Here is a 13,083-nt window from a genome sequence, read left to right as displayed (position 1 = left end):
TACATAAAAATAAATTAGAAATATTAAAATACTCTATAAGTAATTCAAAGAATTAGTATATTCTTCCTCATTAGTGTATTTAAAGTTGTATTTATCATCAAATCATCTATCGTTATATTATTTTATTTGATATTTTTATTGTTTGAATTTAAAAATTCTATGTTTCTTAATTATTAATTTATATTTATTGATATCAACAAATTACTCTTTTTGTACCAATAAATTGTATACAGTTTCCTAATAAATTGTATAAACACTGTTACACCCACCACTATATTCTTTTTTTATCTAACTTTATTCATTTCTTACCCAATTTCTTGGTCTACGTGTCCCAACCGTCCCAACCATTTGTATTCATTTTTTATCTAACTTTATTCATTTCTTACTCAATTCCTTGGTCTACGTGTCCCAACCATTTGTATACAAATGGCTGGGACGGGGAAAGTAATAGATAATAATAATATTTTAATATTAAAAGGACTTGGATCAAGTATGTTTACAAGGTGTGAATTTTTTTATTTTTTTTTGTCACAACAACGTGTGAAATTAAAAACGAGGAACATCTTGAAAGAGGCAACTCAGAGAACGATGCAGTTACGGCCTGGCATCAAAATTCCCTTGCGGCCGTTATGCAGGAAAGGTTCGAAAAGGTTTCAATTTCAATTTCTGTACTTCTTATCCAGGAGGAGCAATGTTTTTCTCGAATCCTAAAACCATTTACTTCATTTGTTTATGGGTTCGGCTTCTGGCAAATCCTGACAATAATAACAAATTATCAGCAATCTTTTTATAAAGAAAAGAAGCAAAATAATGGATAATTTGTTATCGATAATCAATTAATTATCTTAAGAACATCTGCCATGACTTATTCAAATCAAAACAAATGACTAATCATAATATAGGGAGCAATAAAAAAAATAATTACATCAATTAAAAAACAAGAAGGTTAATTACAATTTACAAAGTATAAATCAACCACAAATAACAATTGAAAATTGGTTTAGGCAAAACAATTGTTGAAATAGAAAGGGGCGCTCAGAAACTGAAATGGATTAGAGATTATCCTCACAAATCAATCAGATTAACGAGATTATTCATTCCTCATCATCGCGCCCACATATATCAATAACAACAAAAATCCGTGTGATTACAGATTTACATACACGAATAAATAATGTAAGAGTAGTATCTGAACGTATGTATATCAAACACAATGAATCTCCCTCTAGGAAAGCATTCCACAAATACAATTCTATACAGAGAGTAAACAAGTGAGTGTGTGTTTTATAGAAAATGGAGGCCTGAGAAACAGCGGTGATTAGGGTTTAGCCCGGTTTGCTATGAATTTATAGAGTTTCAGAATTGATGGATGCAGTGTGTGATTACACAACTACCCTTGTTTCTTTTTGCACTCATGTGGTTTTATTTTCCTACAATTTTATTTGACAAGTCCGAGGGGTACAGAGAGTAAATTGAACCTGAGATTTAAAAATTAGTGAGGGCAAAGAATTTTTTTTTTAATTATTTGAGAAAAATATTGTGAAATTTTTTACTCCCTCCGTCTCAATTGGTCCAGTTTGGAAAAAAAATTTGTCCCAAAATACTTGTCCCTCTCTTCTTTCAATACAAATTTATCTACATATTAACTGTGATTTTTTTGAAACTCAACATTATTCTCATTTCTCAATGCACTAAATCCCTATATTTATTGTGATTTTTTTTGAAACTCAACAATATTCTCACTTATCAATGCACTAATTAATGATACATGAGATAAGATTCCATCTAACCAACTTTTTTCTTAATGTGTGTTTATTTCAAAATGGACTTATAAATTGAGACGGAGGGAGTATCTATGAAGGTGACTAATCAAACTTTCCGGAATTGACTCTAATACCATGTGACGACCCGAACCCGAATTAAATTCCGAGATTTTTTCAAAAATTGGTCAAATTGCATAATCCACAAACCTACCGCATGCTAATTAAATATTATAATTTGTTGACACAATTGATAATAATACTTATACATATAAATTTAACTAAAATGTCCACGCTCCTCCTCAACGACTAATATATTGAGGTTGTGTTCACTTCATGGAATGGAATGAGGAAGAACGAAATGATACTATATGAACAAGTTTTATGGAGATCAGAGGAAGTATGTGGTAATAATGATTAAATATAAGTGAGTTAAAATTTTTCATGAAAAATATGATAAGAAAATATGATGAACAAATGGAATCAACATTCCTTTCATAACATGTGGGTTAGATTTTTAGTTAAAATAGTTAGAATGGAACGATTGAAAGAATGAAAATTATAAACAATTTCACTAATCACTCACAATTAATAATACAAATTTCATTCCATTCTCCACTCTTTCCATTCCATGAAGTGAACACAACCTGAATCTATGAGTCCTGCCCGCCACTCATCAATGGTACTTTGATTTTCTATTTGAGTAGTGTTTACATCCACAAAATTGGATACAAATTTTTGCACAAAATCATGATAATTGAGATGAGATGTTTTAATTGGTGCCGGTAATGCATATACAAGGGCCCAATTCTAATAAAAACTTAACACATACTCATTTTTGTGTATGATTTTATACCCGATTTTGTGCATGAAGCATCGTCCTCTTTATTTTCCACACACCAGATTCTTTGCTTCACATAATTACAGCGTATTAATATTGCAGCACATATTTTACTTCTGTGTTAAGCTCTCGTACCTCTATCTCTTCAAACCTTGTGTTACAGGCTGTTTTATTTGACCTTGTACTCTATTGTGACTCTGGGAGAGTTTGAATTTCTAACAATAACACAAATATATCTGAAGATCAACTTTACTTAGTTTGGTGATAACTTGAGTTTGTCTTCGGCACCCCTATCGGGACAAGCAATTTGTGGAAATTGCACATGGGGGAATGCCTTCTTAAAGTTCGGTGCTTGTGTTATTTCATTCATACGAGAGACTCAATTCTGTGATGGCTGCCTCAAGCACAGAGCCTAAGGATTTGTCAACTGCTATTCTTATAAGGGTTGATCAATCAGGACATGGAGATTTCAGAAAGATACAGGATGCAATTGATGCTGTTCCATCTAACAACTCAGACCTTTATTACATTTGGGTTAAGCCTGGAACATACAGGTTTTATTTATAATACCAGCATTAGGCAAAATATGTTCTATGGTTAAAAATGTGATTAATATTGTTTGATATTGGTGTTTTGACAGAGAAAAAATTGTTGTTCCAGCGGATAAACCTTACATAACTTTGAGTGGCACAGAGGCATCAACCACCATTATAACCCGGAGCGAAGCTGGAGAGATTTATGATACTCCAACACTCTCTGTATTAGCCTCTGACTTTGTGGGAAGATATCTCACAATTCAGGTATTTTATTTCCTATGATCGAAGATTGACATGATATATAAAAAAAACACAACTTTAAAATAGAATCGCTGTAATGCAGAATGCATACGAGGGAAATGGTAAAGCTGTTGCACTAAGGGTATCAGGAGATAGAGCTGCAATCTATAGTTGCAGGATACTGTCTCATCAGGACACACTGCTGGATGATGCTGGGAGACATTATTACAAGAACTGTTACATTGAAGGAAGTGTTGATTTTATATGTGGAAATGCTGCATCCCTGTTTGAAGTAAGTGTTCCATCTAAAATTTTCACCTTTTAAGACCTGGAGGGCTCATTATAATTTCACACATAAAATAAGAAATTGAGAACTCAAGGATCATAGTATCCTTCACTCATATATTGTGATTCCGACTCCCTGTTGAGGAAGGACTATGGAGCGATGTATGGCCTTATATGTCACCAGTTACAATTTTATGATATCAATCTGATAAGCTAACATGTCTAAGCATGATGTATGTTTTTAGAGGTGTCATATGCATTCACTAGCAGAACGGACCGGATGGGTAACTGCCCAACATAGGGCTTCACCAACGGAGAACACGGGATACACATTTTTAGGTTGTAAGATTACCGGGATTGGAGCAACTCTACTTGGAAGGCCCTGGGGTGCTTATTCTAGAGTTGTTTTTGCTTTAACTTATCTGTCAAGTGTAATACAGCCAGAGGGATGGAATGACTGGGGTGATCCAAGCAACCAGAGGTAAACTTGTACTCAATTTTGCCCAAATAAATAATTTTCCCATATGTCCTTTATAATTTGTGTATAATGCAATGCTTGTCGCGATAGTCCTATATGCATGACAAATTATGGGTTGAAACCCCCAGAAACGACCTCTTTACCTTGATGCAGAGGCCTAAATCACTCGGACATAATTTTTTATATTATATTTTAAGCTAACCAGGACATTGTTAAATTTACTCCAAACCTGGCTCTCTAATTTGTTGATCTGACAGGACTGCATTCTTCGGGGAATACAAGTGCTATGGACCCGGAGCAGATAGATCAAAGAGGGTTACATGGTCTCACAGCCTGTCAAAAGAAGAAGCTGCACCTTTTCTTAGTAAAGGCTTGATTGGAGGTGGTGCTTGGCTCAGAATCTCTCCTATCCATTTCAGAAAAAGGCCTGCTCCAGCTACTACAGTGGAAGCTGATAGCTGATGAAAATAACTAAATTATGTACACTCCTGATTGTGCTGTGGCCATCAGTTTATGGCATCTCATTTCATTATTTCTTGATATTTCAATATATTGTATTATTGTTATCAAACATTTCCTTGCAAGTTCATGAAACTAAGTGGGTGTTTGGCAGCCACTTTTAAATCGGATTTCTCGGTTTATAAGTTAGAAGCACTTATTCGTACCGTTTGTGTAAAAAGTCAAGTTAGGAATGCTAACTTTTTTTTCACGGCTTCTACTTATTTCTCAAACACTTTAATCACTTATAAGTTGTTTCTAACTTCTACTCCACTTATTTTGTTTTAAGCAAGAAGCACTTATCTTAAATTCAACCAAACTGCCCCTACATATTCCATGTATTTGAGCGGTGAAAATTTTACATACTTTCTTTTGGTTTTTTTCACTTTTACACCGTTTAAGTGTAAGATACTATTTCATAATTTATTTTTAGTATTTTCTTTCTTTCTTTGAATTAATTATTAAACTTTTATCTATAAGAGAGAAATTTGAAAATAACTTATGAAAATATATTTTATAAATATGTTAAAATAAACACCGAACTTTCCGTCTTCAATGTAAAGAGTTCGGGAGTATAATAATAATAGTACATCCGTATACTTAAAATTGCGTGAGATTCAATTTTCAATAATAATATATTAAATATTAATTTAAAAAACATAAATAAATATAAATTTCAAAAATTATATTTTTATATTATCTTAAAGTATATAAAAATATAACAATTAAAAGTTACTAATACTTAAATCACTTAAAACAAAGCGAACAATAAGATAATAACAGTAAGGTAAAAGAGAGGTGTTGTGCAGGGGAAAATAAAATAGAGCGAAAATTTTGAAGCAGAGGAATCGAAGAAGGTGGATTGGATGGAGAAAGCAGAAGGGGAAGAGAAGAAGAGCCGAGTACTAATAATCGGAGCAACAGGGAATCTAGGGTTTGAGCTAGCCAAAGCAAGTCTCCAATCTTCTCATCCCACTTTTGCCCTCGTTAGAAATTTATCATCCTCTTCTCATTCTTCTAAATCCAACAAGCTTCACTATCTCTCCAATGCCGGCGCTACTCTACTTGAGGTTGCTCTCTTCACCTCTTTTTTTGCCTCCTTTTTCAATTTGCTTAATCCTTTCCTTTTGTGTTTCTTAGGGTTCACTACAGGATCAAGACAGTCTTGTTGAAGCCGTTAAGCTAGTGGATGTTGTTATTTGTGCTGTTCCATCCAAACAAGCCCTTCACCAGAAGCTTCTTCTTCAAGTCATCAGCAATTCCGGTTCGGTTAAGGTTGTTATTCTCTTTTTAAACAAATTCATTCAATCGACAATTAGGTGTATGTTATTAATTTAATGAAATAATTGGCAATGCTATTCATAGTGTCTCGTGATTTTAGACTATTTAAATATGCGTGGGTTGGTGCAGAGGTTCATTCCATCGGAATTTGGGTTGGATCCGTACAAAACTCAAGTATCAGACTTGGATCACAACTTCTATTCTAGCAAAGCTGAAATTCGACAACTTGTAGAAGCTTCAAGTATTCCCTACACGGTCATATCTTGCAACTTCTTCATGAGCTATCTACTTCCGTCTTTAGTTCAACCTGATTTAAAGGCTCCTCCCAGGGACAAATACACTGTATTTGGAAGTGGTGATGTCAAAGGTTTGTCGATCAGTATTATACTTTGCGTGTTGTTATGTTTGAAATATACTAGTTCTTTTCTTTCCTTTTCATTTCATATGTTTTTGTGTGGTTTATTTTCTATCGTCTGCAAGGATGCCAGATTTCGCAGAGTTTGTTATGTGAGAGTTACACTGTGTTTCTGCTGGTCCATTCTACTGTTCACAGGTGTCTTTATGAAGGAAGCGGATGTTGCCAGTTTTACCATCAGTGCCATGGATGATCCACGTACATTGAACAAAGTTCTCTATTTGAGACCCCCAGGAAATATGTACTCCCTAAATGAACTAGTCCAACTTTGGGAAAGTAAACTCCAGAAGACACTTGAGAAAATTTACATTCCTGAAGAAGAACTCCTAAAGAAAATAAAAGGTGTGCCTTTTTATTATATTTTTAATGTTGTGCGCATGAATTTTTTCTAGTTATTAAGTAATAATTTGTGCGAGGAGTTGCTACATACTATTATTCATTACTACATATTTCTGGATATGAAATTTTTACCTTGTAAAAGGTCGAGATCTTTACTCAGGACCAACATCGACTTTGGAAGAGAAAATTTGTTCAGGGATTTAAGATGATTCTTAAGTGGAATTTATACAGGCATAGCCTTTTAAAGTGCTTTGACTCTTAGTTCAACTCCAGTAGTTCCAGCCTACATGCTGGTTGAGCATCCCCAAGAGACTCTTAGAGCTCTTAAGTAAAAAAATAAAGAGCATTGGTTCAAATAGATCTTCAAGAGACTCTTAGAGGCTCTTTATAAACTTAAGAGCCTCTACTCTCTACTCTCTACTCTCTACTCTCTACTCTCTACTCTCTTTTAGGAGCCTCCCCATTGCTAATAACTTATTTTTGTTAATAGAAAAGTTCATTCCCTCCTATTCATCCACCACTTTCCCCTCTCTTTTTGTTTATATACTATGAATATAGCATAAAATAGAGAATGAGTATAAAGAGTATTGTTGGAGCTAACATTTTCAAAAATGTACGAACTTGCTAAGAGCTATATATTTATAATATTTTTAAGAGCCAACTAGGAAACTCTTGGAGATGCTCTAAGGTCTTGTTACGAATGGATAGTAAATCATATTATTACTTTTGGGAATTAGAAAATGTGTACCTATAAGCCTCAAGGTTAAATAGTATTTTATCAGAATGACACATTGTTACAGTCTTATGTCTTTCTGTAATAGTCTTGATGTAGTCCCTCCGTAGATCTATTTCAAGTTATGTACGAGACTAACATTATTAGGGTTGCTATTTAATTTTAATAAACAGGCCAGGGGTTCTATTATGATTAATAGAAATAGCATCTAATATATTAAACTAAATAATTTATTTCGTTTACTATTCATAATAAGATACTTAAATTCTGTGTTCTGACTGTCTTCTGTGTATCTTGCTGTTAGAAGTATTTACTAGGACTTTCCTTTAAATGATGACAGTATCTAGTGTGTGCCTGTTATTTGTGCTTCAATTGATGTGTGGATCAAAAGCCTACTTTAAGTTTGTCTGTGCTAAATTAATCTACATATATCATCAGTTTTGTTTCTTCATTAATCATTATGTATAATTTGAACAAATATTCTAGTATATTATCCTATTTTATGTCTTTTATTTTCATGAGATTTTTTAGTAGTGTTCAATTGTTAAATTATTTTTCCTTCAAGTCATCAGTTTTGTATTAATATTTCATTTGTTTTATCAGCTTTTGTTCATACTAAATATGTCTTCCTGTTTCAGTTAGTCATGATATATTTATAATAGACTCCTTCCATGTGTTGCAGAGACTCCTTATCCGGCTAATATGATTTTTTGTAGCTTATCTCTAAGAGAAATTGGTCATTATTGATCTATTATTATTTAACCAATCTTTCCCTTGAGTCTTCAGTTTTTTTATTTGAATCTCATTTGTTGCATCAGATTGTTAATACGGAAAATTTCTTCCCTGTTTCTCTGGTCCTGATATAGATATATATATACATAAGAGAGATAATTTCATGTGTTGCAGAGACTCCATATCCGGAAAATATGACAATGGTTTTTATATACTCGACATTTGTTAAAGGAGACCAGATATATTTTGATATTGATTCATCTGGCGGGGTGGAAGGGACACACTTGTATCCACAACTGAGATACACCACAATAAGCGAGTACCTGGACACCCTGTTGTAAGATTTATGCTCACAACTTTTCCATGTATTAGTTTTTGTTGGTATACAACACTGGTAGCCGGGCGAGAGGCACATGTACAATAAAATCTGGATGACCAACCCATCTTGGGATCCATTATCTTTTATATTGTTATCAGAGCAATGATAGAGGTCCCAAAATAAAATAGGTACCAAAAGACAAGTGCGTGTTTTAATTTGTGGGGTTAATGTATATGCTCCAACATTTCTCTTATCTTTTATATTATTATTATTGGTACAATAAACACTTGATTGTTCACCCCTAATATTGGGCAATAAAAGCTACCTGCCAAAGTACAATATAAGAGCAACTCCAACCGGGAGAAGCCCTTGTCTATATATTCCAGCTGGCAACCCGACAGTACACTTTTATAGCCAATATCTTACTTTTGCACCTCTCCAACCCATAAAAGCTGGCAGGTAAATATATAGCCAAAACCATTTGGATGGCTATATTTGTTGAAGACATAAAGATCTGTAGGAGCAGCCACATCATCTCCTGCTCTTCTCTTCCCTCTCCCGCTCTCAATTTGCCGCTTTTCTCTTCAGTCCCGCCATTTGCTGCTGCAAGCGAAGGTATGGTTTTTTCTATAATTATATTTTTTGCGGTGATTTCATTTATATGGAATTGATATACGAGGCAACTCAACTGTTTGATTGATCGTCTCAAAGAAAAAGTCTCTATTTCTTGGTGTGAAGATTTTTTCCTGCTGCTCATGTACTGAAGGAGTAGGATGAGGCTTGTATTTATATTCTCTTAATTGTGTTTTAGACGTCCTTTTTCTCGGATGCCCCAATCACAAGTCCCTGTTCTATATCTGATTGCAATGGGTCCTAATTTGTATCTTAGTTAAATATCTATTGTGATATTGAGTTTTCAATGTTCCAAATGACCTTTTGCAGAGTATTGATGTGTTGGAATTGTATTGATAAATATTCAGCAAATTTGAATTTAAAAGTATTTTAAAATAATAATAAAGTACTAGTTTCAAAATATTGCCAACTGTTATACGACACTTTAGCAAATTCTAGCCAACTATTATTTTTTGTTATTACAGTCAATATCATTGGAGATGCTTCTCATAATATGAGATCTGAAAATTATGAATATTGGATCCTTTTTTCTGGATTATTAGAATATAGGAGTACATTTGTTGAACATGTCTGCGGTCTGCGAGAGCAAAAGTTCAGGAGATGCAGACCATCTGCTTTGCTGCTTTTAACCAGCAACTCACACCACCTTTTTTCAAAGTATATCACTGTGTACATGGCATTTAAATAGAACCATGAAGGCATGAACATAGTATAAGAAAAGAAAGAGCTCTCAGTGCCGCTAAAATTAGAGCGTATAAAACCATCCTTGTTAAAATATTTAACTTCGGTCATCCCAAAAAAGAATATTATTCTACGCAAAATAGAATGACAAGTAGAGCTACTAGAATGACAGGTAGAGCTACTCGTTAAATGAACTTGTTTCAACAAATTCTTGTCCAAATTCTGGTCCAAATTTAATAAAATCTAAATACAGTAGTACATCATTATAATTGGCTCTAACAGGCTGCTTCATTCTTCATTCTCCGCTTGGCTGACATGAATTGCAGCAGTTTCAGTCTCTTCTGGACATGTTGCCCGTGCTTCCTGAAGGCTTCTTTCCCTTGTACTTCTGATAAAAGTCAACAAACACAGTAAGAATTCAAAGGAACAGAGCTATTACTCTTAATATTCCCCTCCCCAAAAAAGAAAATCATGTTCAGAAATTCTATAGCTCACCTGCTTTCCAATGTTGAAAGGAACATATTTGTACTTCATCATGTGCATAATTTGACGCTTCATTGTAAGGAGAAATAGAACTAGCCAGTAAAGTAGGAGTATAGGCCAAAACACGGGTACATCAAACATCGAAAAGAAGGTCATGACAAACGCTACACAAAATGCTTTTGTTATGGCATACCTGAAATAAGAATAGAGAGTTAACACAATGCATTGACAAGAAGTCGATTGTTGGCTGCAGTATGTTGCGGAAAGCCAAGTGTTTATGACACAATACAAAGAAAAGTATCTATCACAATAACGCAAATATCTAATCCATTAGAGCAACTCCAATAGTGTGCTCTATCTTGTTCTATCTCAATATTACAGAACAAACACTAAAAATCACCGCTCTAATGGTGTTCTTTATCTTGTGTTAAAATAGAACAAAAGATAGATGGAGTTACAATTGCCACCTTACCAGAAAGTGAAAATACTGGGGTAATTGGTGTAAAGTGAGGTTGAAAAAAATTAAGTTTGTATTTATAATAGTGGGGTACTTGGAAATAAGTTAAATTTAAAAAAAGATATAGAACCAACCAATGGAGATATAGTGTTAGTTTAGCACCAAAAATAATTTTTTGCTGCTAATATAGCAATAACTCCATATATTTTAGCAAAATTATTGGCATTGCTCTCATAGACAAAATTTGACAAAGCCAATTAGAACCGCAGCACTGATTAATCACTTTCTTATCATATGGTAACTAGCAATGAAATTTTAAAATTTTGCAACCAGAACCACTTTTAAGCATCAAATCTACTTTTAATAACATGCAATTTCAGAAATGTACTCACCTGCATAATTAAAGAATTTTTTTTTACACAAAATGGCTAAATGAGACATTTCGGAACCCAATATAGTTTATTTGAGTCCCTAGAAATATGATCACATGTATTTCTTTGGTACGGTCACCATTTGGAAAAATAAAAGGGTCGAACGCAAATTTGTAACCCTGTTGAGGATAATGCCAACAAAACTTGCAAGACTTCCTAACCCATTAGCAATTTTACTTATTATAAGAGCATCGCTAAGGATTATATCTAAATTCATTAGCTATAATGTGTATCTAAATGAATCATACAATTTTTTTGCTAACAGTAAAGATATACACTCCAAGAGTTTTGTGTATAATTATGTTAAGCTAAAATTATACCTAAAAGCTTTTTTGGTTCAACAAATATATTGAATGGTACCAAGTTATCTATATTGTTTTTGCTAAAGGGTTATGGTTGGAGTGCAATTATTTTTACATATTATCTAAAAAGGGCCACCTAGATGACACATAGATTTTTAGTTAACAGTTTTCAACCCTTGGAGATGCTCTAAGTTAGTGTGATATCCACAAATAGTAGCATCATGTGCAGTCTACGGTGAAAGAGATTCATGCGCAAGCAGATATTTAGCTCTTTGAACAAACTCTCATTTTATCAAATTTCAAAACAATGTAGATAATAATAATTATAATTAACTTTTTCAAACAGAAACAGAGACCCAAAAGAGAGAAAATGGTAACAGCAAAAATGTAGGGATCAAAGAAAGACAACATCCGTAGTCCAGTCAACAAATTTCATTGTATTTTTAGCGCTGTTATATATCAATATAAAAAGGAGGAAAAGTATGAATGAATACCAGAACTTAAACTCCGGGAGACGGCGAATGAAAGGCTTGAACTCATCAGAATCTTTTGTTGGCAGCAAAGACCCATTTACAGGTTCTAGTTCAGGATCAACAAGAGGGGACAAAAATCCAATCAACAAATTCAATAGATAAATCCCCAAACCATAGCTGACTATGTAGAACCCTTGAACGTAATAACATCGCAGTGCATAGAGAGATGCTAAAACTGCAGTTCCAACCCATCTATAAACCGCATGTGGAGTCGTCTTGTCCAAATAAAACTGAAAGCGTTTCCAAACATCATGTCTCCATTGATTAAGAGGTGCGGCAGCTGAGCCGCCTTCACTTCCAACACCCTCCATGTAAAAAAGCCTCACAACCCTGATAGATCTCTAAATAACCTCAATCAGCTCCACTATACAGATTCCCATTTGCATACAGAAAAAACAACCCCACACACATTATCACACCAAAATCCCAGCTTGTTACGAAAATTCAATTAGGTATAAGGTGGGCATCACATTTTTTATATAACATTAATATCTTCAACTCATAAAATAACAATAGAAACTTCTTGACAAGAAATCAAGGAGACGAGTCAATGCATATACAGAACTCTTTTACTTAAACTTCTTATTTCTCTATATTTTGTTTAAATTTCACCAACCCATCACATAAATACACAAGCAAAGCAAAAGAAACAAGAAAAAACAGACAACAAACATTCAACAAGAAGCAGATCTGAAATGGGTGAACCCTAAATACAGTTTCTTGTTTGTATCAAAAAAAAGTTCATGTTAACATCACTAAATTGAAGAAGTAAAGATGAAGAGAGTATATAGGCGTCATAAACTATATATAGACACAGAACCTACCTCCGGAGATTGTGGAGCAGTTGAGAGATTGAAAATCAGAGGGTCTGAAGAGTAAATTTAGGAAGAGAAAGATCTGCTTTATCAAATTTTATTTTAAGTTTTTGCTGGGAATATCCTTGATTATATCCAAAATACTTGTATTATCATATTTAAACATTTTAGTTACAACTATTATTATTGGTCAAATGATTTAAATAATATAAAGCATTGATTATATGTTGAAAATATTATATTATATTATTATCATTCAAATTATTATGAATAAAATATATTATTTTATTA

The 13,083-nt window shown here is 33.5% G+C and overlaps 3 protein-coding genes, 1 long non-coding RNA gene and 1 other non-coding gene across 8 annotated transcripts; 2 read left to right on the top strand and 3 right to left on the bottom strand.

Annotated features, from left to right (window-relative positions):
- Positions 1–450: 450 nt before the first annotated feature.
- Positions 451–1,382, bottom strand: LOC108226717 (uncharacterized). 2 transcript variants are annotated; one of them, XR_001807701.2, is made up of 2 exons: positions 1,070–1,382; positions 451–755 (listed from the first exon to the last, which is right to left on the bottom strand). It is a non-coding gene; the product is annotated as an uncharacterized LOC108226717 (long non-coding RNA). The 2 variants fall into 2 exon arrangements; XR_001807700.2 differs by having other exon boundaries at positions 1,164–1,382.
- Positions 1,034–1,112, bottom strand: LOC135147460 (small nucleolar RNA U30). Its single transcript, XR_010285034.1, has one exon. It is a non-coding gene; the product is annotated as a small nucleolar RNA U30 (small nucleolar RNA).
- Positions 1,383–2,162: 780 nt separating the features above from the next.
- On the top strand, positions 2,163–4,747 carry LOC108226789 (putative pectinesterase 11). The gene is made up of 5 exons (XM_017401784.2): positions 2,163–3,155; positions 3,242–3,401; positions 3,481–3,669; positions 3,908–4,143; positions 4,398–4,747. Exons 1-5 carry the CDS (start codon positions 2,992–2,994, stop codon positions 4,600–4,602), a joined length of 954 nt encoding a protein of 317 aa, XP_017257273.1. The 5' UTR covers positions 2,163–2,991; the 3' UTR covers positions 4,603–4,747.
- A 675-nt stretch (positions 4,748–5,422) lies between these two features.
- LOC108227575 (probable pinoresinol-lariciresinol reductase 3) lies at positions 5,423–8,741 on the top strand. Its single transcript, XM_017402796.2, has 5 exons — positions 5,423–5,708; positions 5,779–5,913; positions 6,049–6,286; positions 6,473–6,676; positions 8,313–8,741. Exons 1-5 carry the CDS (start codon positions 5,505–5,507, stop codon positions 8,477–8,479), a joined length of 948 nt encoding a protein of 315 aa, XP_017258285.1. The 5' UTR covers positions 5,423–5,504; the 3' UTR covers positions 8,480–8,741.
- Positions 8,742–9,929: 1,188 nt separating this feature from the next.
- LOC108227576 (protein RER1B) lies at positions 9,930–12,957 on the bottom strand. 3 transcript variants are annotated; one of them, XM_017402797.2, is made up of 4 exons: positions 12,802–12,957; positions 11,939–12,307; positions 10,267–10,447; positions 9,930–10,159 (listed from the first exon to the last, which is right to left on the bottom strand). In XM_017402797.2, exons 2-4 carry the CDS (start codon positions 12,286–12,288, stop codon positions 10,103–10,105), a joined length of 588 nt encoding a protein of 195 aa, XP_017258286.1. In that variant the 5' UTR covers positions 12,289–12,307; positions 12,802–12,957; the 3' UTR covers positions 9,930–10,102. The 3 variants fall into 3 exon arrangements, with proteins under 3 accessions (XP_017258286.1, XP_017258288.1, XP_017258287.1); XM_017402799.2 differs by having other exon boundaries at positions 11,939–12,318; positions 12,802–12,935; XM_017402798.2 differs by having other exon boundaries at positions 11,939–12,341; positions 12,802–12,911.
- Between the last annotated feature and the right edge of the window lie 126 nt (positions 12,958–13,083).

The sequence above is a fragment of the Daucus carota genome, chromosome 6, assembly GCF_001625215.2.
Source record: "Daucus carota subsp. sativus chromosome 6, DH1 v3.0, whole genome shotgun sequence".
NCBI classification, from domain to species: Eukaryota; Viridiplantae; Streptophyta; class Magnoliopsida; order Apiales; family Apiaceae; genus Daucus; species Daucus carota.
This window is presented reverse-complemented; position numbering and strand designations above follow the sequence as displayed.

Bases quoted from the DNA above. Each gene is read 5' to 3' on its own strand.
- LOC108226789 (XM_017401784.2), top strand. From the start codon at position 2,992: ATGGCTGCCTCAAGCACAGAGCCTAAGGATTTGTCAACTGCTATTCTT. The intron at 3,670-3,907 runs GTAAGTGTTCCA...GTATGTTTTTAG, and splicing joins ATGCTGCATCCCTGTTTGAA to AGGTGTCATATGCATTCACT. The intron at 4,144-4,397 runs GTAAACTTGTAC...TTGATCTGACAG, and splicing joins GGTGATCCAAGCAACCAGAG to GACTGCATTCTTCGGGGAAT.
- LOC108227575 (XM_017402796.2), top strand. From the start codon at position 5,505: ATGGAGAAAGCAGAAGGGGAAGAGAAGAAGAGCCGAGTACTAATAATC. The intron at 5,709-5,778 runs GTTGCTCTCTTC...TGTGTTTCTTAG, and splicing joins CCGGCGCTACTCTACTTGAG to GGTTCACTACAGGATCAAGA. The intron at 5,914-6,048 runs GTTGTTATTCTC...GGGTTGGTGCAG, and splicing joins GCAATTCCGGTTCGGTTAAG to AGGTTCATTCCATCGGAATT.
- LOC108227576 (XM_017402797.2), bottom strand. From the start codon at position 12,288: ATGGAGGGTGTTGGAAGTGAAGGCGGCTCAGCTGCCGCACCTCTTAAT. The intron at 10,448-11,938 runs GTATTCATTCAT...TTCTTATTTCAG, and splicing joins CTCCCGGAGTTTAAGTTCTG to GTATGCCATAACAAAAGCAT. The intron at 10,160-10,266 runs GTGAGCTATAGA...GACTTTTATCAG, and splicing joins CTTTCAACATTGGAAAGCAG to AAGTACAAGGGAAAGAAGCC.